Genomic DNA, 26,318 nt, shown 5'->3' with positions numbered 1-26,318 from the left:
AGCAGTATAGTTTAGTTTTGTATAGTAAGATACTTCACCGTCTCGCCGATTACTATTTTGATGGCCTTTTACAATCGTTACATAGATATAAATACGTGAAACGTCGGTGCGCCCGCCATCTTGGAACGGTCATCATGTCGCGTTAGCTGACGCCTTCGTCTAGCTGTATTGTTAGTTAGTTTAGCAAAATCATCTGCTGAAGTCTATTGCAGATGTAGATATTCATGCTATATGTCTAACTGCGGTTGCAGACGCACAGTCAACTTGTGTTTTTACCGTTCCAATATGGCAGCCCAATGGAATATATCTATGCAATCGTTATGTCACCTTAATTCCAGCAGGTGGTGACATATGCCAAGTTATATATAAATATACGCTGCAGGTTTGTACAATTATTTCTCATCATTACAATTCATAACGACTGATAATTTTGCTAAATGTTTAATCTTTTTCAGCCAATTTAATTCGAATTTTATTAAAGAAGAACATTAGCTTGAAAAATGAATGTTTAATGTAATATGTGATGTCTCGCCTCCAAGTTATGAAACACCAAATATTCTTATCTCCTGCACTCTCTTATCTTATACACAGTAGCAGAACAGATAATAATGCAGCATCATTACACTGTTCCAAGAGTTCAAATGTCTTTATTAAGAGCAAGTTGATAAAACGTTCATTGAAGCCAAAGCACTCCATCGTACATATTCAGTTTGTTCCACGTATGAGACTTACAGCAAATATTTATAAGGGATGGATTATATATAAAATATATAGTAAATACACTAACATTATCCTTATATCACATGCATTCAGCAGGATATACTTTTATCAAAAGTGGCAATGCAGACAGTGGTTGTTAATGCCCCTCGGAATACAGAATTATAACCCATTATATCCTTCTGTAAAATACTAACCCTACTAAATTCAGTAAGGCGGCGGATTCAGTCTGGTACAAATTAAAATACTGATTTAATGATTCTATTGTATTCACATATTTTCAGGAAAATGTAGTATGAAAAAAAAAACTGCATGTAGCAAAGTGAAAACGAGATGCCAAAATAGTAAGTAGAATGAGTAGAAAAGATTTAAAGTAACTAAACAGTGTCTACATATTGCATTTAGGCAAACAAACACAAAAGATGATGTCTAGAGTGTTTAGATGATGAAGGTTTTTTTGGTGGGGCGGGGACTAGTGTTACTCCTTCTCCGTTTGAGGACTTCAGCCCTGTAACAGCTAGTGGTTTACTCCAGTTTCAGCAGCTCCACATCAAATACAAGGGTGGCGTTGGGAGGAATGACACCAGGGTGTCCTGTGGCCCCGTAAGCCATATCTGGGGTGCAGGTGATCTTCGCCCGCTGACCCAAACTCATCTGAAATTATGTAGAAATATTATAGAGCAAGTACACTCCAAAGAAAGATTAGCTCCGGAGTACATGCAGCACATCATCAGACTCGAATACCTGTGCAACTCCTTCCTCCCAGCCCTTGATGACCTCCTGTCGGCCGATCTTGAATTTGAAGGGCTTGTTTCTGTCTCGTGACGAGTCAAACTTCTTTCCGTTCTGCAGCATTCCTGCAATTTAATAGCATACAATTAAAATACACAATTATCATCATTACAGCGAACTCAATTTTTTTTTTTTTTTTGAAGAAAATAAGAGAAACACTCAGTTCAGAGTGTTCTGGGTGGTTCCCTAAAAACGTTTACTGTTCATAACGCAAAAATCTAATCCTAAGATTAAGGGGAAAATGCTGCCACATATAAACAGACAAGCAGTTGACGAAGAAACAAGCACGATTGCAGTTCCCAGGCTCACAGGAGACAGTAATTGCAGCCTTGGACCAAGAGCTCAACAGATACCATCAGTACAACATCCTCAAGCGTCCATTTAACTGCAGATTCAGACTGTGCAACATGGTGGAACAAAACTGACAGCCCAACACTGGTCTCAAAACAACAGCTGGTGAAACAGACAGTCCACATCAACCATCCGCCACCTGTGGAGTGCCCACACAAACAGATCCAATAATCCCAGCTGTTTGTACTGATGTCATACCCAGTAATACCCAGTGACAACTAGATTTTTTACATTTTCTCAAGCAACTTTTGCACAGGCCATGAAGCTATGGGGTTCTAGGGGGTAGTTAGGGTGTTGCTAGAGTCTTCTGGATGTTTTTAGAGTATTGCTAGGGTGTTCTGGATGTTTCTAGGGTGTTGCTATGGTCTTCTGGGTGGTTTTAGAGTATTGCTAGGGTGTTCTGGATGTTTCTAGGGTGTTGTTAGGGTCTTCTTGGTGGTTTTAGAGTATTGCTAGGGTGTTCTGGATGTTTCTTGGGTGTTGTTAGGGTCTTCTTGGTGGTTTTAGAGTATTGCTAGGGTGTTCTGGATGTTTCTAGGGTGTTGTTAGGGTCTTCTTGGTGGTTTTAGAGTATTGCTAGGATGTTCTGGATGTTTCTTGGGTGTTGTTAGGGTCTTCTTGGTGGTTTTAGAGTATTGCTAGGATGTTCTGGATGTTTCTTGGGTGTTGCTATGGTCTTCTGGATGTTTTTAGAGTATTGCTAGGGTGTTCTGGGTGTTTCTTGGGTGTTGCTATGGTCTTCTGGATGTTTTTAGAGTATTGCTAGGGTGTTCCAGTTGTTTCTTGGGTGTTGTTAGGGTCTTCTTGGTGGTTTTAGAGTATTGCTAGGGTGTTCTGGGTGTTTCTTGGGTGTTGCTATGGTCTTCTGGGTGGTTTTAGAGTATTGCTAGGGTGTTCTGGATGTTTCTAGGGTGTTGTTAGGGTCTTCTTGGTGGTTTTAGAGTATTGCTAGGGTGTTCTGGATGTTTCTAGGGTGTTGTTAGGGTCTTCTTGGTGGTTTTAGAGTATTGCTAGGGTGTTCTGGATGTTTCTTGGGTGTTGCTATGGTCTTCTGGATGGTTTTAGAGTATTGCTAGGGTGTTCTGGATGTTTCTAGGGTGTTGTTAGGGTCTTCTTGGTGGTTTTAGAGTATTGCTAGGGTGTTCTGGATGTTTCTAGGGTGTTGTTAGGGTCTTCTTGGTGGTTTTAGAGTATTGCTAGGGTGTTCTGGATGTTTCTAGGGTGTTGTTAGGGTCTTCTTGGTGGTTTTAGAGTATTGCTAGGGTGTTCTGGATGTTTCTAGGGTGTTGTTAGGGTCTTCTTGGTGGTTTTAGAGTATTGCTAGGGTGTTCTGGATGTTTCTAGGGTGTTGTTAGGGTCTTCTTGGTGGTTTTAGAGTATTGCTAGGATGTTCTGGATGTTTCTTGGGTGTTGCTATGGTCTTCTGGATGTTTTTAGAGTATTGCTAGGGTGTTCTGGGTGTTTCTTGGGTGTTGCTATGGTCTTCTGGATGGTTTTAGAGTATTGCTAGGGTGTTCTGGATGTTTCTAGGGTGTTGTTAGGGTCTTCTTGGTGGTTTTAGAGTATTGCTAGGGTGTTCCAGTTGTTTCTAGGGTGTTGTTAGGGTCTTCTGGGTGGTTTTAGAGTATTGCTAGGGTGTTCTGGATGTTTCTAGGGTGTTGTTAGGGTCTTCTTGGTGGTTTTAGAGTATTGCTAGGGTGTTCTGGATGTTTCTAGGGTGTTGTTAGGGTCTTCTTGGTGGTTTTAGAGTATTGCTAGGGTGTTCTGGATGTTTCTAGGGTGTTGTTAGGGTCTTCTTGGTGGTTTTAGAGTATTGCTAGGATGTTCTGGATGTTTCTTGGGTGTTGCTATGGTCTTCTGGATGTTTTTAGAGTATTGCTAGGGTGTTCTGGGTGTTTCTTGGGTGTTGCTATGGTCTTCTGGATGTTTTTAGAGTATTGCTAGGGTGTTCCAGTTGTTTCTTGGGTGTTGTTAGGGTCTTCTTGGTGGTTTTAGAGTATTGCTAGGGTGTTCTGGGTGTTTCTTGGGTGTTGCTATGGTCTTCTGGGTGGTTTTAGAGTATTGCTAGGGTGTTCTGGATGTTTCTAGGGTGTTGTTAGGGTCTTCTTGGTGGTTTTAGAGTATTGCTAGGGTGTTCTGGATGTTTCTAGGGTGTTGTTAGGGTCTTCTTGGTGGTTTTAGAGTATTGCTAGGGTGTTCTGGATGTTTCTTGGGTGTTGCTATGGTCTTCTGGATGGTTTTAGAGTATTGCTAGGGTGTTCCGGATGTTTCTTGGGTGTTGCTATGGTCTTCTGGGTGGTTTTAGAGTATTGCTAGGGTGTTCTGGATGTTTCTAGGGTGTTGCTAGGGTCTTCTGTGAGGTTTTAGAGTATTGCTAGGGTGCTCTGGATGTTTCTAGGGTATTGCTAGGTCTTCTGTGTGGTTTTTAGGGTGTTGCTAGGTGGTTGCTAATGTGTTCTAGATAGTTGTTATGGTGTTGCTAGGCTGCTCTTGCTGGTTGTTATGGTATTGCTAGAGTCTTCTGGGTGGTTTTAGAGTATTGTTAGGGTGTTCTGGATGTTTCTGTGGTGTTGCTAGGGTCTTCTGTGTGTTTTTAGGTGGTTGCTAATGTGTTCTGGGTAGTTGTTAGGGTGTAGCTACAAGAGTGTTCTGGATGTTTTAGAGTATTGCTAGTGTGTTCTGAATTTTTCTATGGTGTTGCTAAGGTCTTCTTGGTGGTTTTTAGGGTGTTGCTAGGGTGTTCTTGGTGGTTGTTATTGTTAGGGTGTTGCTAGGGCGTTCTGCATGTTTTATGTGTTGCTAGGTGGCTGTTAGTGTGTTCTGGTTGATTGTTAGGATGGCGCTAGGTGGCTGCTAGGGTGGTCTGGATGTTTTTAGGGTCTGTGTGATATTCTGGTCTCCAGACATGCCTTAAGTTTCTATTTAAATGTAAGTCTATAGATTTTTTTTCCTTTACATTTCCTTTTGTGCCATGTAAGAATCCAAAAGTTAATCCTTTAGAAAATAAGCGAAATTTTGTAATAAAGAGGTCGATGCTAAATTAATTTCTCTTTAGTTAACTCCTTCAGGATGTCTTCAGGCTTTAAAATCAGGCATGGTCGACTAACACATAGCTGACCCATCAGAGGGAGCGCTTCTGTGCTTATCAAAATCTCCTGTGGAATCTGAGCTCTTGTGATCTAAATGAACAAAAAGAATGAAATATGAAACACTGGCCTAATTCAACAGATTATTCAGCCGGCCACCCAAGTAGGTCACCTTTTGCCTCCGTCTATATCAAAGGAAGAAAAAGAGAAATAGAGAGGAAGATACACACAGAAACACTCTGGTCCTCCATTATTATAGTATAGCATGCATATAAGAATAGGTCTTTAGTCATAAAGGCCAAATGTAAAATAAAGCTTAATAAAATATTGTAATATTTAGCAACAAAAGCTGCCTAGTTTTGTCAGATATACAGTACTTAAATAACAAATAAATAATGCCGTTCTAAATATTTCCTATTTATACATTTATATTTTAACTAGGGGTGTCAATCAAAATTTAAATCAAATTGAAAATAATCTTTAACTAAAACTTTAATTATGAATTAATTATACGATAAAAAAAATATATATTTCTATAGTTTTTTAACCACCTTTAATTGATATTTTTGATTTATCAGCAAATTACCATATTAAATTGACATCACCAATTTTTTTTTTTATAAAAAAAAATCTAAAACTAACCTATTATAGCCTACCTACAATAAATCCAAAACTAAATCTAATCTAAATCTTAAAATAAATTATTAATATATATAATGTAAAATAATATAATATTTAATATAAAATATTTAATATTTTTCAATTTTTTTTTTACAAACAATAAGACTTTATTGCCAATAATAAGGCTGATTATAAGAACATTAATATTACAAACGTGCTACTTTCAAAATTCTTACATTTTCCAAATGTTCTAAGTGTTTTCCCTCTTTTTTAACAGCGAAAAATAAACACTATAACATGGGGAGTCTGACACACCATTAGAAGTCTTCATTTCAGTTTCATCCATGCTGAGGGAGATATAAAGATTCCTTCTGCTGAGAGATGGATCTCTTGCAGTACAGTAAAGTATTAGCTTTCACTCCCCCTTGAATTTCACTGAGACTTCCAGGAAGCTCTCTGCGCCAAGATATCTGCAGAGTGGGCTCCATTCCAGAACCAGACAGTATATTATAACAGAAACTTGCTCTACTACAAGGACGAACTAAAGCATATTTATGAATGAACTTAACTGACTTAAGTTATCCAGCGTTGCTCTATCAAACCTTTGGAACTTTTATCAATCTGTACAAATACCATTTATAAACTCGATTTTTATATTTTCAGAATGTGAATAGTGCTTGCCCGAGCAAAAGTTTTTAGCATGTTACAGTTATAATTGTCCATCAATTTAAAAATACTCCAAAAACAAATATAAGTATAAAACAAGTCATGTTATTTGTATATGTATACAGTAGTGGCCTTGACCTTGACATATTTAAATATTATTAAAAATGTGGTAAAGCTTTTGTAAGCATATTGCGTAGTTTTGCTTGGAGACAATTGTTTTATATGTGATAACGCAATGAAGCATGACAATTTTTTTAATGGAATATCCCAGCATATATTATAAATGATTTATTCATGCATATTTTATAAAAAATTCATGTGCCTCGTAAACTTTAATCAGAAGAACTTCCCCTCCCTCTTGCAGCAACGTCTCTTCTCTGATGATGTGTTTAGCGGCTTGAGGGCGGGGCAACCTGTCACTCATGAGATCGACCAATAGCAAACCACAACCATCCAATCAATTCCCCATGGACAAAATCAAGTTCCACCCAACATTAATGTTCAAACACCAAGGACCATGTTGGAAATAAGTGTTCACACTTTAACATGCCATCCTTTTGGATTATGTTGTCTGTCAAATCCAAAATAAATCAAATCAAATCAAAAATTGCAACTTCCGTTTCATGCCGACTTTAACAGTGAGATTTTAATGTCAATAGCTTCGTTACAAGTCACAGAATATGTCGCAGCTTGTAATTTACAGTTCCACTGTAAATTATTTTCCATGATTACAATCAGTGGTCATGTTGGGTGGGAGCTTTTCTGTGCCCGATGGATGTAGACAAGCAGATGTGAACCTGATCTAACGGCTTTCAGTGAATAAATCTTGGTTCCCGAACCTGTGCGTGAGAGATCGGTGGGAAAGAGCGTGACGGCGGAGGCCAGGATGGTTATTTTTACCTCAGCTTACAGTATCTGTCTACCCGAGCTGGCAGTCGGTTTCTCTCAGTCAGCGTCAAATGTAATCAGATGCACACGCTACCTGAATGAACCTGCCTCTTATAGATTTGTTGGCACATTTCAACTCAAAAACATGTCAGCAGAAAACCACATGGCATGGCAAACTCATGGGTTCATGTATCATCAAACAAGAGCATTCCTGTGGAAACATCAGATGCAGAGAGAGAAAGCTAAAACAGTGCTTTCAGATGGTGCTGCTGGATGATGATTAAGACAAACAATACTTGGTATTTCAATAGAATGATGGTGTCAATAAATATTGATGTTAATAAATATTAATGCTCCTATTTTAATCCTTAGCTGTTGCTATTAAAAATGCAGCTGACTTCTCAACATCAAAAAACAGCACACATACATATATGCATATACATATAAGACATCACTTTTTAGTGTCAAGTTTATATTTTTTTATCAAAAATACAGTAAAAACTGTGAAATTGTGAAATAATATTACAAATTAAAATAACTGTTTTCTCTGTGATGCAAAGCTGAATTTTCAGTATCATTACTCCAGTCTTCAGTGTCACATGATCCTTCAGAAATCATTCTGATTTGATGCTCAAGAAACATGATTGTTATAATCAATTTTTAAAGCATGTTTTTGTGGAAACCATGATACGTTTTTTAAGGATTCTTTAATAGTTCAAAAGAACATTATTTTATTTTAAATCAAACTTTTTTGTAACAATATAAAAGTCTTTAATGCCAATTTTGATCAATTTAATGCATCTTTGCTGAATAAAAGTATTAATTTCTTTCAAAGAAGAAAATCTTACTGACATTTAAAAGGTGTCCGTCTTCATTTTGTCTAATATTCTCCACACTAACTCAGTCTCATATTACAGGCTGCTGAGTGGTGACCTGTACAACTCATTCCCAGAACTTGAAACCCTGGCTGCATCCCAATTTCCAGACTATCCATACTATACAGAATGCCAGAATATGCCAGCATCTAGAATAGTTGGAAAAAGGAAAGCCAAATGTGGCCGGATGGTATAATATTTGCAGATGGGATTCAAAGCCTATTTTTCAAATATGATTACTATACAAGCTCTTGCACTCTGGATGAAAAACAATTTGCTGCGGATAAGACCAAAAATGTAATATTTATTGTACAAACAAAGAGCAGCTTGGACAATAAAACATCTGCAAAACATCTTTGTGATCCATGCAATAAAGTAGGTTTTCAGTGCTGGGTATTTCTTACAAATTGTAATTCATTACATGATGAAAATTGTAGTTACCGAATCTATTACATTTTAGGTAATATGATCGGACTACTTTTTGATTACTTTTGACCTTACTTTTAGTATTAGATCGATTTGAATGGGATAATCTTGTTTTTAAATAATATAAAAATACAAAGAGAAAAAAATTATGTTGAAAATTTGTTATCAACAAAATGAAGTGTATGAAACGTTACATTACTGCATAGACAATTTTTGAATCTGAGTCAATTATTCCTTTAAAAAAGGTTAAAGCACTGAACTGTGGCTCGAACATAAGGAAGTATGTTCTAAAATCTAAAGAAGGGAATATACCCATAACAATTGCACATGACAACACTACTTTACTGCCTCTGAATGCCTGGGAACTGGACACCTTTAGTGGGTTTCTCTTTATTACAGTGCTCTCTTAGTGCCACCACCAATCACATGGGTGTCTCTTCAGAACATATTTATACATCGTGTTGCCATTGTTATTAATAGAGCCGCCAGTCACGAGAGATCTGATGGCTTCCTGTGCTCTAATAATAAACCCCAGGGGACCCAGCGGGACTGGGCTAATTGATTTGTTCTGCCCGCCTGGGTCAGAGAATAGTAGGTGAGCAACGGGGTGGGGGTCTCTGCTAATTCAGGCATGAGCCCATAATAAAATCCATCCCGTTTCACTTGCTGATAATAAACAACCTGTCCAGATAACATGGAACGTTCTCAGCAAGGTTCTCTCAAAGTTGTGAACAAACGTTTTTCCAGTAACATTAATAGAACGTTTGTTCAAAGTTATTCAGTTTTTAAGAGACCATCCCCATAATGTTTGCAAAATGATAAAATTAAATGTTCCCAACTTCCCTTCCATTTACACCCATATAACCAAGGGGAAAAAATGTTAATGGCAACATGGATAATAGAAATGTTTCTTGAGCAGCAAATCTGCATATTAGAATGATTTCTGAAGGATCATGTGACACTGATGATGCTGAAAAATGAAAATATGAAAAATGCTATGACTATGCTATAAATGCTGAAAATTCAGCTTTGATATGACAGGAATAAATGACAGTTTAACATATATTAAAATTGAAAACAGTTATTTTAAATTGTAATAATATTTCAAAATATTACAGCTTTTCCTCTATTTTTGATTAAATAAATGCAGCCTTGACGAGCATAAGAGAATTGTTTCGGAAACATTAAAAATCTTAGTCTCCAAACTTTTAAAAGGCAGTATAAATTAATTGAAAAGAGAGTTCTCTGCGCTTCTGTAATCCACAAACAATCCGGTGCAACCAGGGCAGGACAAAACAATTCAAACAAAAGGAATCGCCGGTGCAGCACAGATGTCTACTGATTAAAATATTTATTAAAGGTGCATAACAAAAATGACTAACGTTTCGATGTGGTTACATCTTCATCAGAGTCCTTGGAGAGAATGAGCAATGAAGCCATTAATAAGGATCATCAACAGGTGTGATTAAGGGGGCGTTGGCCACCCAAAAAAAGTACATCCCTCTGAACCAAGGTGTCACACTCATAGAACAATCATTAAAGGGCAAGTGCCCACATAAAAAAAAAAAAAAAAGAAAAAAAAGAAAAAAAAAAAAAAATTATTATAAAGTTCACAATACAATGGGAATAAAAATATATTAATCTTAAACAGATTAAGATTAATATATTTTTATTCCCATTGTATTGTGAACTTTATAATAATTTTTTTTTTTTTTTTTTTTTATGTGGGCACTTGCCCTTTAATGATTGTTCTATGAGTGTGACACCTTGGTTCAGAGGGATGTACTTTTTTTGGGTGGCCAACGCCCCCTTAATCACACCTGTTGATGATCCTTATTAATGGCTTCATTGCTCATTCTCTCCAAGGACTCTGATGAAGATGTAACCACATCGAAACGTTAGCCATTTTTGTTATGCACCTTTAATAAATATTTTAATCAGTAGACATCTGTGCTGCACCGGCGATTCCTTTTGTTTGCAGTATAAATTAACTTTATTCGGAGATAAAATAAAGCGTGCGGTTCCGAGTTTGTCGTCTGTTTTGAGCATTCGCTCATTCTCCGTGCGCTCTGTCTTGTTGTGTGAGCGTGCTGTTTCGAGTTTGCACGGGCCGTACGCTCTTCTGCCCGGGTAAAACAGGAGCCGTGTGCTTTCATGTTCTGTTTTGTCTTGTGTTTTCTTTCATGTCATGTTTTGTGTGAACACGAGGCTTATGAGTGTTCTCATTACTAGCTAGCTGTGTGTTCCTGTTCTTGTTTTGTTTGAGCACATGGCTTCTGTTGTGATTGTGTTAGCTGTTTTGTGCTAGTATTTTTTTCATGTTTGGTGTGAGCACATGGTTTGTCATGTTTGTTTCTTTGGCCATTTTCTCTCTTTTCTATTGTCTTAACCCCATCTTTGTTATCCGATTATTGGTTCATTTGCCCCACCTGCTCTCCCTCGTTACCTGCCTTGTTTGCTTTGCTATTTGTGACCCTGGACCACAAAACCAGTCACATGGGTCAGTTTTTTTTATTTTTATTTTTGATTTATACATCATCTGAAAGCTGGATAAATAAGCTTTCATTGATGTATGGTTTGTTATGATAAGACAATATTTGGTCGAGATACAACTATTTGAAAATCTGGAAACTGGGTGCAAAAAAATCGAAACATTGAGAAAATCGCCTTTAAAGTTGTCCATTTATGTTTGCGATTGTGCTGCATTCACTCACAAAAATAAATGTTTTATATATTTACGGTAGGAAATTTACTAAATATCTTCATGGGACATGATCTTTACTTAAAAGAAAAATCGATCATTTTGACCCATACAATGTATTGTTGGCTATTGCCACAAATATACCCGTGCGTCTTGTGACTGGTTTTGTGATCCAGGGCCACATTTATTCTGCTTGTGTTTGTTGTCTTAGACCTGGGACACACTAAACGATTTTCATGTCTTAACCAATTTTAAAACCGTGGGAGACCACAGACATAAGGCCAGACATAAAAATCAACCGATTTTTAGCATTTTAATCATTCGAATACACAAGCTCGGAGATTCGTCCGGACAGCGAGAACGCACACCTATCGACTGTAGTAACATTTTCAAAGTGAGAGGAGATCTCAAGGAGACTCACGAGATCAAACGTGACTTGAGAAGAAAAAAAATAGAGGACTTTTTTGGGCAAAGTCGCTTGCGACTAGGGCTGGGTATCGAGTTAGATATTTTTTAGGCACCGAGCGAATTGCCTCGATACCTTCGAGTATCAAAAAAATGTATTTGTTCGGTACCAAATTTCGATACCTAAGAAGGGGTTAATTTCATCAACATCAGTGAGCCAATAAGCATGCAGCATGATTGGCTGTGACGAGGCATCAAGGAAAAACACTAGTTTACGCCGCTTACGCCCAGAGCTCATCCGTGAGGCTGTAGTGTGTAAGCGTCCCAACCCCCATAGATGTGGAAAAGATCAAAAGTGTGGCTACATTTCACCAGGCTCAATGTCAACAGTGCGCAATGCAATATTTGCAACAAGATAATTGCTGCCAAAACCGGCAACACGACAAATCTGATGAACCACTTTGCGGCAAGCTTTATGTGTGCGCTTGACCACAAGGCATATATGAGTCATTGAGTCATAAAAAAGTCAACAAACTGAAAAAATAAAACCAAAGGTAATGTAATGTAATCTTGTTAAAACAGATTTCATAAAATTGTTTCCGGAAAAAGTGTCGTTCAGGAACCGGTATCGAAGTCAAGATATCGGTATAGAAAATATTTGAACGATACCCAGCCCTACTTGCAACAAGCATCGAATCTGGCCACGCCCCCTTGATCGCTTTGGGGTGCAAATTGGGCTCAAAATTGGGCTTAAATTCTTTAAAGGGGTCATATAATGTCATTTTTGTACAAGCTAATATGATTCTTTAGGGTCTAAATGAAAAGTTTGTAATATACTTCTCATTAGTATTGTAAGAAAACACTCATTTTACCTGGTCAAAAACAGCTCTGTTTTTAGCACGCCGTTTAAGTGCATGTGTCTTTAAATGATATTGAGCTTTGCTCACCCCGCCCCTCTGTTCTGTGCGTGCACCGGTTGTAATAATAACACAATAACCATAACGCGTTGTTCATTATAAACGTGGGATTATGAATTATATTGAGATCGTCGTACATAGAAAACATGGCGTAATGTACCCTTGAGTGTAAACAGCCGCATTCATCGTGAAGCATGCAGCAAGCGATACGCAAAGATTAATATAAATATTAATATAAAGGTCAATAAAACGTTACACTCACTTCAGTTCTTCTGGAGGTGCAGCAGGAACACGAATAGTTGGTACGGATCCTATTTTCAGGAACAGCTTCCTAGCAAAACCAGCTTTACTGGCCCTCGTTTGTAACGCAGTCTGGTGTGAAATGACTCCCGTTGATCGTGGGGAATCCCTGCGAGGGAACCCCCACGTCAATGCTTTGGGAATATTCCATCAAAAACATCAAAATGACTGCTGTGTTCCTTATTAGGCTACACCCAAGAACAATCGCTTAGACGCCATTCTTCTCCAGCATATCAATGCACTATGATGACAGACAGCTCGCTCACGAGCGAGGGCGGGTCTGTGTTGAAACGCAGTGCTGTCAATCACAATCGTGGGAGGGGCGTCGATTTTGTGACGTCACAAAATCGAACGGCTTGATTTCAGAGAGGGTCAAACATATAAGGAGATTTAAAAAAAACACACTTTATCATTTTATGATGGTTGTGTACAGGCACTGCCAACACACATTTCAGTACAATCAACTTGTAAAAGTGCATGTACCATTATATGACCCCTTTAAGTGTGTGGCCAGCCTTACATTCCTTGTGTCCTGATCCCATTTTGTGTCCTGTTACCGATTCTTATCCTCCCAAGTCAAGCTGACTGGTCCTGTTTTCCCCTATGGGGTAGTTTTTGTCTTATTTTTTATTTAACAAATAAAAGCTAATTTATCTGCATCTTTGAGTCCTCGTCTCATCCTTTACCTCAACCCTGACAAAACCTTGCTAATGTAAGTGTCGTAAGTGAGTATTTACCATGCAGCATAATAGTCAGTGTCTCAGTGCAACACCAATCATTCATCACAGCTGAGGCTGATTACTCTGGTTTACATGAAAAGAAGCTTTTATAGTCTTATACAGACTTTGTTGTGTCATATTAGGACACATGGTGTACAAGTGACAGTCAGTCACAAAGCTTTTCTTTTAGTCACCCATTTGCATTGCTTTGATTTAATTCTCTGATATGAGCTAAACAAAAATAAACAAATAAATGGACTAGAAAATGCTTTCTGTTGCTTATGGCATCTGACCTCAATGAAACATGGTTTCTGACCTCTAATTTCACATTTTGTGTTTTTTTTTTTGTTTTTTTATCTGGTCACTGCAGACAGATTTTAAATTCTAAATCTTAAGCCCAAACTTTCCTCCTGCTCCGAATCTCCAATCATTTGCCCTATTGATTTTTGTCCATTTCATCCAAAAAGGAGTGTGGCTGAATAGTGATGACTTGCCTGTCTCTGAATCTGGTTCACTCCAGGGCTCGAGGGCTCTCAGCAAAGGCCCTGCAGTGCTATATTAAGTGCTGCAGAAGGGCTGTATTGACGTCTGCAGTGAGTCTGACCCTGTTTGCTGCTCTGAGTGCTAATGATCTCACAGTCAGAGCTGCCTGAATCTAGCTCATATTAACACTGAGAGTTCGCTCTCAAACTGTTTACATCAACCCTAGTGCAGATCCCTTTGAAAAGACAGGAAAGAATCATATTTTTGTCTTTTTTTGGCAGTATTAAAAATATTCTGTAAGAAATATCAATGTCAGAGACAAAAAAAATCACTACAGTTGAAACGTTTGGGTTCTATATGATTTTTTGTTGTATTATTGTATTATCGGCAACAATATGAACATAATGAGTGGAAAAGGCATCGATTTTCTGATCCAACACAACGTACTGTGTGCCATGCACAATAATTATAAGGGCTTATTATGTAGTTAAAGACCAAGCAATTCAATACAGGGAAAGAACTGCAATACATATCAAGGTCTACCTGTGTTTTCAAAGAGAATGGGATATTCACTGGGATACCCCAGAGGAAAGAAAACATTAAACAACAGGAGACAGAATGTTGTTATCGACATCCTGTTTCCCGTCTGTCTGAGTTGGTCGTCTGCATGGCGCACCAGTCGTCTGAGCGAAACCCCAACAAACAACATATGTGAGCGTTTACATCAACAGATAGTTTACCTATGTAATGCACAACGCATGTCTGTCCTTTCTTCGGAAAAGTTCTTCCTGTGAAGAAAGAAGAGAACGAGACAGTTAGTGCTGAGAATCATAACATGTTATAACGCAATATCCACTGGCACCATCCCAGTCTGGTGATGAAGAAGCTTTTTCAGCTTGTATAATGTTCTCAGTTCATTAACTCCTAGTTAAGACGACACCCCCGCTGACAGTTCACTGATCCTCTGATGTGTACTGCACATAAAAATGGCAAGAGCTGACTCAAATATCCAGGTCCAATCTTATTGGCTGGCTGACACACAGCTTCAAGACTCACGTCTTAATCAGGCAACTGGGTAACAAGGGTTACCAGGATACTGTATGTGCTAGGGGTGGAACGGTACACAGAAGTCACGGTTCGGTTCATACCTCGGTTCAGACATCACGGTTCGGTACAATGGAGGGAAAAACAAAACAAAAATGCAGAAGGCTTGTGCATGTCTCAGGCTGTACCACCAAAGGAAAATAAATTACTTAAGCCTTGTATTTTTTTAAATAAGTTTTATTAATAAAGTAAAGGCATAGAACTAGTTTATTTGTAGTGCACTGACAATAGTTTTATATAATTAGTTTATTACTCAAATTAATAAAAAGACTAAAAGACCTTGAGATATGTTTGGTAATTGTACCTGAATGATTTGAAAATTAATTTGCTACATTTAAGATTAATATATTTGTTTTCCTTAAAAATTTTAATTAACAGTAACTTAAACACTTTGCAGTTTGAATGATGTGATGGAGTATGTTTTTATGTTTCCACTGTTTGATCGCGCCCGCGCCTCACACACACACACATGCACACAAATATAAGTAATCACTTTGCGACTTTTCGATCTCTCTCTCACACACACACATTACATTAATTAATTTGCACGCGAGTTTTATTTATTTTTATACCGTGTATTCTCCGTGTAAATTTAAGCACCGAACCTTGACGCCCGTACCGTTTCGGTTCAATACGAATACATGTATCGTTCCACCCCTAGTATGTACAATGATCACTTCTAAGGCTTTTAACAGATTTCCTGTATTTCGTTTTGTCCCCTTGGCAGCTTTTTATGGCCAGGAAGAAAGGTCTGATTGGCATGAAACCAAGCACAGTTTGTGATTAGCATTAGCTGCATTCGAAAATCGCATACTCTCTTGACTAGGTACTTATTTTGAAGAATAATAATTAGCTATTTCACGACCGTTAATGTTCTATATAGTATGAGTGTGTGTAGTATGAATGTAATCCAGACGTACTTTTATTATATGACCTACAAGCATCAGTTCATTCATAAATCCTCTACCGTGGCCTGATGGGATAGTAAAGTGTCATATGCACACAGAAAGTTGTAGGTCATCTGAGGACTTTTTGCCTGCTCTTTTATGAGCATGTAAATTCAGACATGCTTCTTTAGTCACATGCTTCTTTTTTCACCTACTATATAATAGGTATGCAATTTTGGATGCAACCAGAGTTTGTCTAAAATAGATACACAAATAATAGACCACAGTGGAAAAAACTTGTTCAAATAATTGTGGAAATAGCTTATCCACAAACCCTAAAGGGATCAATAAAAACGCTTATAAATCCATGAGCAGCCTACAGTCATGAGACTTGGGTATGGTCTTCATCTGCAGACCAGGGCAGATCAGAAAAAGTGTGTGTGTGTGTGTGGTGGAGGTGGTGTCTGATTAATGTGCGGGAGCTGGACAGGAATGTGAGCCACATGACAGCAGGCTGGTGGGGGTCAGATAGGATGTCAGTCGAGAGCGTCCCACAGACGCAAGAGACCAGAGCAGAGCAAGAAAAATAAAAGCGCCATTACACCGCATTCATTCCTGACACTGGTGACCCCGGTAGGCAGTTCTTGAGTTTGATGACTTGTGCCAAGAATTTTACGACTGAAAGGTGTCAAAATCATATGAGCTAATGGTCACTCCAGCACTTATTTACAGCTTCTATTGATCATTTCATAATAATGCTCATTATTATGGCCTCCTATTGGTCCATATAAACTTATAAATGAATAATCAGACTCTCAGCCCCAAATTCTGAGTATAAAAAACATAAACACAAATGTAACCATTTTAAGCATATAGGCATGTTGAGTGCCTTGAAGTGAAGAGTGTCACTTCTCTGATGTTTTTAGCCAAAGTGACTTAAATACAGTAAAGTAATAGCCCAATAAAATAACTTGGGGTAAAAAGTCTATAATTTAAAATCATAGACTGGATTTACCTTTGATGTTTTCTAGGTGCGATATTGGCAAGCTTTACATAAAATAAGATAGTACATAGATACATATAATAGATAGCCTACAGTGTCACATGAAAAGATATGCACATTTTGGATATTAAAGATACTTTAGTATTCTGTGTATATATATATATATATATATATATATATATATATATATATATATATATATATATATATATATATATATATATTAGAAGAGTTCAGATGCAAAAGCCTCTAAATGCCATCTGAAATTTTCTTCTAGAATGATCATTTTTATCAAGCTTGTATATTTAAGTTCAGTAATTTCACTTAAAGGGCACCTATTATGCCCCTTTTTAGAAGATGTAATATTGGTCTTGGGTGTCCCCAGAATGCATTTGTGAAGTTTCAGCACAAAATACGCCACAGTTAATTTATTATAACCATTTGAAAATGTCATTTTTGGGGCCTGTTTTAAAAAGAGCTGTTTTGTGTGTACCACTTTAAATGTAAATGAGCTGCATATCCCCGCCCTGCTGCTGGACCCAGATGATGAAGAGAGTCTGGCACAGAATAAACACGAAAGTGAATGGACTAAACGTCTCGGAATGGTTATTTGATACCTTTCTGTACTTACAAAGTTTTAATCGCGTCCCTTTTGCCATTATGGATGTGCAACACACACACACACACACACACGAACTGTGATAACGTTCGCGCAATTTTTTGAAACTACACACACACACACACACACACACACACACACACACTACTGTTAAGTACAAACGAATTTTTTTATTTTTTTCTTAAGGGGAGGGAGATAGACGTTTATATAGCCTACTGTCTATGGAGATAGAGCAGACCTTAATTTATTTACATTTGTAAATGCTGCAAAAAATTGCCTACGTGACATAAAACTGTCTGACGTTGTTTGTTGAGACATCCTATGACGACGACGACAATAAATAGCTTTAGACGCATTTGTTGTTGAACTTGCTGACATCGATTGAAATGACTATTTGCTCAAAAATCATAAAATACACTTACTTTTTCTGGAGGTGACGTTGGATCGCGAACTGTAGGCAACGATCCACACTCTAGGATTAACTTTGACCCTCGTTCACTAAACAGTCAGTCAGAAAATGAATCTCGTATTTAGGAAGTTTAAGTGGTGCCTTTTCTTCATAAATAAAATCCATCCGCTGCGTTTTCAGTGACTCTGATGTCAGTGAAGACTAGTATGTCCATTCTTACATCCCACAGAAGAACACCTACACTTACCGGCTGTCGTCGAAACAGCGATGGTGTGCAGAACAGATCACCGAGGGCGGGGTCTATGCCAAAACCAGATGTCAATCAAATCACGTCGGTGGGGCTTAGCTCATTTCTACGTCACAATGAGGAAAATCTAGAACAGGGTGTTCTGAGACAGTGCTTATGATTTATTGAGATAGTAAAAAAACTACTGGGTGGATTTTTATCATTCTAGGGTGGTTTTGCTCACACACTGCCAACACACATTTATGTTCAAACACCATGTAAAAGTGAATTTTGCATAATAGGTGCCCTTTAAATGACAATGAATAGGTAATCTTCATTGCCATTTAAGTGAAATTATTGAATTTAAATATACGAGCTTGATAAAAATGATCATTCTATAAGAAAATTTCAGATGGCATTTAGAGGATTTTGCATGTGAACTCTTCAAATATATATTATTCAGCAAGGACAAAATAATTGATCAAAAGTGACAGTTAAGACTTTTAGGTTGTTACAAATAAATATACTTGGTTCTTCTGAACTTTCTATTTATCAAAGAAAAAATGTGTCATGGTTTACACAATTATTAAGCAGCTGTTTTCAACATTGACAATAATAAGAAATGTTTCTTGAGCAGCAAATCATCATATTAGAATGATTTCTAAAGGATCATGAGACACTGAAGACTGGAATAATGATGGAAATCCAGAAAAAAAAATGTTTTAATCATATTCCATAATATTACTATTTTACTGCATTTTCGCTCAAATAAATGCAGCCTTGGTGAGCATACAAATACAGACCCCACATTTTTTAGTGGTTTGTATAGGCAATGAAGTAATGTGTGGTCCCAATGCTTTTAGTTATACTCTATATCTGTTTGGCCAATCAGATACAAGATATACAACCATATAAATGTCAAGAATTCTGAATTGTGTCAATGAAAGTGGCATCAAAGTGGCGGTCAGTTTGTGTGCCACTGTCACCTGCAAACAGGTAATGCAACAAGTGGCACACATAACAGCACCTTACTGTGCCATAAGACCAGACCAGCAGAGACTCTGCCAACTGTGCCAAATTATCCTGCAAACCCCCCCCCACCCCCCACCCCCACCCCACCCCACCCCCTCGGATTAACATCAAAGCTCATGTCTAGCCAGGGCAAGAATGCTGCCATCTGAGACACGTTCAACAGCATCTACCTTCGTTTCATCAGCAAAATCATTCTACAAGCATGTTGTAGAGGAAATCCTGAAGGCACATTTCTGACAGAGCAGTGAGGAATCATAATGAGAAGAGTGTTTGAGTTGGCACGCATGGCACATTATTCTGCTGGGCACAGACACACGATAAATCCCTGACTCGACAGTGAGCGGAAACATCCTCATCATAGCGATGGCTTGAATCTGTATAAGTGTTGACTTCTTTACGCAAATAATATGCAGAGAAAATTCAAGAATGTTAAAAGATTATGTAATTAGAGCGACAGAATGTTCCCGCAATCCCGCTTTTACCGCTACAATGTACCAAAACAACATTCGAATTCGCCAGTCGTTCTAGATAGAACGTTTGGGAATTTGAAATTCGAACTTATTAGATCATGGCATCTTACCGTCTCCTGGAGATATTGTTTCAATCTCAACACCCATTCTGTTCGCGCGGATAGTTCCTACAGTAGTGAGAGAGAGAGAGACAGAGTGAGAGACTACAGCGCTACTGCACTCCGCCCACTGTCATATCAGCTTAACTGTATGCGCGATGGTCAGTCAACCCGTGGTGAAATATAATATTGGGCAACATTCCGTTCTGATGATGACCTCACTTTTTATGAGATTCTGGAATAGTGTGCTGTGTGTAACATCCATTAACGACACTTTTAAATTGGTATTTTTTATGTTGCATATATTGCAGTTCTGAATGTACATTGACTTTGTTTGTTTGAAGTCTAGTAATAATAAAATATGTGTGAATTAGTTTAGCCCTTTAAAACGAATTGTTCGAAAGAATCGATTCGCGGAAATGAATCAGACTTCCTATCGCGAGTTTGAACGTGTGTGAACTACAACTCCCAGAATGCCCGAGTCATTCTCTTTCCGTTTGTCCATGACTTCAAATGTCTCCGCGGGGAAATGCGGACACTGTTCAGGTTAACGTGATTTTCTCTCTGTGGAGTTGCCATGGTTTCCGCAGTGTTGTCAATAGCATTATGGTATGTTTTTAATATTACCTTCTGAAAATGCCGGTTTGCTATTATCTTATATGTGTCCTCTTATCTTCAGGATTGTTCTAGATCTTCTTCACATGCTAGCATGTGGGATTGTGGCAGTAACGTTACATGTGAATAAAATAGTTTCGCGACGCACCTTACAGAAAAATTAGGCAATAACTTAACTTAGTTGTTTTTGCGAATGATAATTATTGTTACTACTCTTAACTTCAAGTTTAAACAATGCAATAAGCTTTTAGAATATTTTTGTGGTCTAACTATGGTTAACATGGCAACTTTTAGTAAGGGGTTATTTTGTGGCATCGATGTCCAATGTTTAAAGTTAAATTTATGCGATTCTTCTCAGTCTTTGATCATATCTGTTGTGGTAAACTGACCTCCCATTACAAATATTAACAAATATAATATTATTATTTTTTTAATTTTTATTTTATATCATTTTCTATACAGTTGTTTTTACTACAAGTAGCATTAACTAATTAATTATTGATCGATTGATTACAATGCTGGCTTATTCAAAGCCACCACAGTTTTATTGTAGTTATAATAGCTGTAATATAATAGCTTGTAAGGGACTGTTTTTGATATCAGCATACATTTTCCAAAGTGATATTTCTGTGATGTTCAGTTTTTGCATATATCTTGTCTTACATATATTTTTGTGTATTTCAGGCCTGGGTCAGAAAAAAAAAGACGTAGCATCCAAACCTTCGAAGGTTTTATGACGTCGGGGGTCGTGTCAGCCTAATCTGGTCATCCTTGAGTGGAGCCTCACTCGGGGCCAATAGGATTAGAGAGTGAGGGAAGAGGCTTTACCTATTCTTGGAGTATGTGATGGCAGTCTTCTCATACTGAAGCACAGAGTTACATCTATCGCTCAATTCTGACTCAAAAACCCTTTTCCTGTATGACCAGGAACATTATTTTCCTTTCCATAGGAGAAACTGAGCCAAGCATGGAGCTAGGAAAAGCCAAACTTCTGAGAACGGGGTTAAACACCCTGCACCAAGCCATTCACCCTGTGCACGGAATAGCCTGGACGGACGGTAAGCAGGTCTGTCTCACGTCGTTGTATTCTGTTGACGGTGAGCCCAAATTTGGTGACACCAATGTCATTGGACAATTCGAACATGTCTTGGGACTCTTCTGGGGGCCGTTGTGCTGCTCCGGGTCCCCGGCGTTGCTTGCCGTGCAGCATAAGAAGCACATCACGGTCTGGCAACTTCAGCTGAGCACTTCGGAGCAAAACAAACTCCTGTGCACGCAGACCTGCGAAATGAGTGAGCCGTTCCCCCTGCTGTCCCAAGGATGTGTCTGGCATCCTAAAATGGACATCTTAGCTGTTTTGACCAAGCGGGACGCCTCGGTTTTGTTTACTGTGCGGGTCGATAATCGTCGCGTGAAGGCCGACATAAAGGGCAGCGGTCTGATCCATTGTGCCTGCTGGACTAAGGACGGAACCCGCCTTGTGGTCGCCATCGGTAGCGCATTGCACTCTTACATTTGGAACGACATCCAAAAAAGCCTGGTGGCGTGTTCCTTCTGCCCTGTTTTCGATATAGGTGGGTATATCTGCGCCATCGAGTCCACCGACGAGGCTCAAGTGGCTGTGGCGACTGAACTCCCGCTTGATAAAATTTGCGGGCTCAATGCGGGCATCGCCTTCGACCTACCGAATGAGTCAGAGGCATCGACCTGTCGCCCTTCTCCCGTTTTGACAGTGGATGCAGACTATTATTTGGACTCTAGACGGAGATCATGTGATTCTGAACGCCCGGGACACGCCTCTTCATCCGGGCCCATGGATCTAACGCACATTCTCGCCAAACACAGGAAATCAGACCCGAGCCCTCTCATTCACTTGAGGCGGCGGGATCATTTGTCGGGAACTGGTCAGGACTCTTCACATTTGATTCTAGTAACGTACGAACGCAAGGTCACAACTACAAGGAAGGTCAGCATCCCTGGCATCTTGGTCCCTGACATCATTGCCTTCGATCCGAGCGGGAGCACGATGGCCGTGGCTTCGAACACGTGCAACATGATCCTGGTTTACTGTATCACGGATTCTTCCATGCCCAACGTGCAACAGATCCAGCTGCAAAAGAACGAGAGGCCCAAAGGGGTGTGCTTTTTCACCAACAAGATGTTGCTCTTTATGATTGGCCGGCAGAAGTCCAATGATCCTGCTTTCCTCCCCTCCTCCAACACGGACAAGTACATCTTGAGGCTAACAGCCAAGGAGCTAATATACGACGAGGAAGGTGCCACCCCAGTGGTTCCCAAGTCCGATCCGCCAAGCCAGCATCATGGGATTAGACGTCATTCTGAGAACTTCTCTAAAGAGGACCGTCTATCAATTAAGGATCTAATTCTTCCCGGAGGCTCTGTATTTGTTTCGCCATCCAGTCAGAAAAAACTAATCGAGGAGGTACGCAGCTCAGATTTGAGCCCCGTGGCAAGCTCCGTCGACTTCTCGGATAGGGCGTCCAGTTCCTCTTCCATTACTCTAGAAAACTACGACATGGATCACATCAGCCGCATGGCCACGCTGGCCATAGCCGGTCAGGCCTGCCGGGACTCCAGTCGGCCGTGTTCGCCCAGGTACGAGGCCTCAGAAAAAATGTACTCCGACGCCACTCCACCAAAGAACAGCTTTCAGTCCAAAGAGAGCAACCTGGAGCAGCTGACGCAGAACATGGAGAGGATTTTCACCCGATTTGCTGACCTCCAGCAGTGCCTCTCAGAAATCAGAGACTTCACCCAGAACGGCAAGAAGATCGCATGCAGTTATCCGTCCGCTTATGAACCGCAATATGTGCACATTACGTGTCAGGTATAAAATGATTTTCTTTTTAATCGCACTTTGCACTTTAAGCACTTTAAGCAAGGAAAGTGTGCAGTCTTCTGGAGTAGAAAAGTGCTAATCTGTCGATTTAATTGCGTAAAGAATTCTATTTGCGGCAATGCATTGAAAAAAACATCTTAATCTCAATATGCAAATTCTCTCAAACAAAAATATGCTGCATATTGTGTGAATAAGGTTAATACTAATCATTTATTTTAATATTAAGTGTAATATTATGATTATATTATTCAGTTTAACAACACTATAAATTATAAATAGAGATAATATAAATCATAATTAATATAAATAACAGCAACATTGATTATTATTTCTAAGAATTTCCATTACAATAATTAGGCTAAACAAATTAAATCCAAACATTACAATATAAGAGCACAGGCCTTAATAACTGATGGCATTTTTTGTTGTTCAACCATTTTCAATTTGTCATTGTCAATTTTTTTATTATTATTATTGATTAGTTATGCATTTTTATGCAATAGTTGTGTTATTGGTTCTTAGCAGACTTCTGTTTATTAGAGTTTCTTCATTTTCCGAGGTGAAGATCCATTTTATGGGTCAAGTCAGGTCAAATATCCTCTACCATTAGAGAACCTTCTTAGATGTAGACATACTGCTAATGTTATATTTAATAAATACACCACAAAAGAAATGATTACTTGATTAAATGATTTGCTTCTGGAGCTAAGTTTTAATCCAAACCAAGACTCCACAAAGCCCATTTTACTCTTAGTCAGACCATCAGGCATTGTAAAGCATCACGCCAACTCTGTTGTCAGTACAACCCTTTGTCAGCAGATGTCAGATTGAAGTGATTCTGTTGACCTAGGCATAACTTGTCTTAGGAGAATCATCACTTAATCCGTGACCACATGACCAGGTCTGTTATGAATGACGCTCCCTAAAGTGACTCATGGTGTTCATTGATTGCACTTTGTATTTGTGTTATCTCCAGAAACAGCTGTCTGAGAATGTGTATACGGATGAGAGAAGGGCGCTGCTGCTGTGTGGGGGGCGGATCTGCCTGCGGATGGTACAGGAACTCTTCGGCCTGACCGTCGTGGAGATGATGCATGGTACGTCTGGATGATAGAGAGACCTCGCAAAATGCTGATTACACCAATACATACAGTATGTAATAATATGAGACATTATCTCATATTAAAGACGTTCAATAAGTCAAGATCAGTATTATTGCGTTGATAAGCTGACTTTTTGCATGAAAAAGTGGTCACAACCATTGCACACTGAAAGAAGCACCTGAACGTTTGTGAGATCTGCGTGTTGACATTTCAGACAGATTTGCTCTTTTCAGCAATGAGCAGATGGGATCTAATAATGAGGCTGTGCAATGCACCGAATCCATTGTTGAAGACAGATTGTTCAAGTGCTTTGGCTTCATTTAATTGTCAACGACTAAAATAGGAAGTGATTAGGTGGTGCAATCGGATTTGAGGGTTTAAGGTTGAATCAGCTTACAGCCTTTTGTGCTGTGCATCTCTAGCGCTGATATCTGCCCGAACCACTTGCCACTTATGCTGAGACTGCAAATGAATGTGCAGAAATGAGTTTTTCTTCTTCTCACAGGTCCCATGTGGATTGTCCTGGTGGCTGATGCAGATGGTTTCGTCCCGCTCACGTTTAAACACAAGGACGAGCTCACGATCAGGAACGCCAGAAGGAAATCTCCTGCAAGACCCCTGAATGGCACAGATGAATATCTCCCTGATAGTCCAATGTCTCCCAATGCAGAAAAATGAAACCCATATCATCGCTAGAGGACTTTTTAGAAATATATTTTTTTATAATATTTGTCTTTTGTTAAATGGATATTCGTGGCTAACACAGGAATATTCCAAAATTTGGAATTCAGGGAAAATTTCTTGCTGACATGTTCGCCTCTTTGATATTTAATGAATGATGGTAGATTTGAGAGTTGTCAAGGGCAGAACATTTTTTGTTTATTTTCCAGAAGAAATACTTGAGTGCCTGCTTGATTATTTTTGCTAAAAAATAGTTTCTACTTTGCTCCATACAACAAAATAAAGATATATGTAATGTGTTATTAAAACTCATAGTGAAACTTCATAGTGATTGTGTTCTGTAAACCACGCATGCACATGTACCACGCAATAACACCTTAATACCTTTTTGCATTACCTGATTATTATTTATAGGATTATAATTATTATTTTAGTAAATCTAAAGGATTCTTTGGGCTTATTTAAAGGAACACTCCGACTTTTTGGGACTTTAGCTTATTCACAGTATCCCCCAGAGTTAGATAAGTCCATACATACCTTTTTCATTTCTATGCGTTCTGTAAGTGTTATTAGACGCACCCACCGCTAGCCTAGCTTAGCACAAAGACTGGATGTAAATGGATAAGGTAGCATACTAATCCCAATAAGTGACAAAATAATGCAAACATTTTCCTATTTACATGTTGTGATCTGTATAGTCACAGCGTGTACAAATAACAAGGCTATATGAGACAGAGACCATTTTTAATCGTATAAATACTGGGAACTATATTCTCACTAGGCGTAGGAGCACAGCTACTTGGGCAGAGTGGCTACTTGGGCGGAGTAATTAGCGCAGCACACGAGACGCCCTGTTGATGGTTCCGTAAACAAAGTAGCCACTCCGCCCAAGTAGCTGTGCTCCTACGCCTAGTGAGAATATAGTTCCCAGTATTTATACGATTAAAAATGGTCTCTGTCTCATATAGCCTTGTTATTTGTACACGCTGTGACTATACAGATCACAACATGTAAATAGGAAAATGTTTGCATTATTTTGTCACTTATTGGGATTAGTATGCTACCTTATCCATTTACATCCAGTCTTTGTGCTAAGCTAGGCTAGCGGTGGGTGCGTCTAATAACACTTACAGAACGCATAGAAATGAAAAAGGTATGTATGGACTTATCTAACTCTGGGGGATTCTGTGAATAAGCTAAAGTCCCAAAAAGTCGGAGTGTTCCTTTAAACAACATTCTGTACACACACACACACACACACATA

At 38.8% G+C, this 26,318-nt stretch overlaps 2 protein-coding genes across 4 annotated transcripts; one reads left to right on the top strand and one right to left on the bottom strand.

The window, feature by feature from the left end:
• Nucleotides 1-495: 495 nt before the first annotated feature.
• On the bottom strand, nucleotides 496-20,037 carry fkbp1b (FKBP prolyl isomerase 1B). The gene is made up of 4 exons (XM_081379160.1): nucleotides 19,808-20,037; nucleotides 14,688-14,735; nucleotides 1,462-1,574; nucleotides 496-1,371 (listed from the first exon to the last, which is right to left on the bottom strand). The coding sequence occupies exons 1-4, from the start codon at nucleotides 19,842-19,844 to the stop codon at nucleotides 1,243-1,245; spliced, it is 327 nt and encodes a 108-aa protein (XP_081235286.1). The 5' UTR covers nucleotides 19,845-20,037; the 3' UTR covers nucleotides 496-1,242.
• Nucleotides 19,931-25,378, top strand: wdcp (WD repeat and coiled coil containing). 3 transcript variants are annotated; one of them, XM_081379159.1, is made up of 5 exons: nucleotides 20,291-20,404; nucleotides 21,095-21,249; nucleotides 21,338-23,258; nucleotides 24,247-24,367; nucleotides 24,879-25,378. In XM_081379159.1, the coding sequence occupies exons 3-5, from the start codon at nucleotides 21,378-21,380 to the stop codon at nucleotides 25,049-25,051; spliced, it is 2,175 nt and encodes a 724-aa protein (XP_081235285.1). In that variant the 5' UTR covers nucleotides 20,291-20,404; nucleotides 21,095-21,249; nucleotides 21,338-21,377; the 3' UTR covers nucleotides 25,052-25,378. The 3 variants fall into 3 exon arrangements, with proteins under 3 accessions (XP_081235283.1, XP_081235285.1, XP_081235284.1); XM_081379158.1 differs by having other exon boundaries at nucleotides 20,299-20,404; nucleotides 21,361-23,258; XM_081379157.1 differs by having other exon boundaries at nucleotides 19,931-20,404; nucleotides 21,095-23,258.
• The last annotated feature ends 940 nt before the right edge of the window (nucleotides 25,379-26,318 follow it).

The sequence above is a fragment of the Scardinius erythrophthalmus genome (assembly GCF_964197995.2).
Source record: "Scardinius erythrophthalmus genome assembly, chromosome: 11".
Taxonomy (NCBI): domain Eukaryota; kingdom Metazoa; phylum Chordata; class Actinopteri; order Cypriniformes; family Leuciscidae; genus Scardinius; species Scardinius erythrophthalmus.
This window is presented reverse-complemented; position numbering and strand designations above follow the sequence as displayed.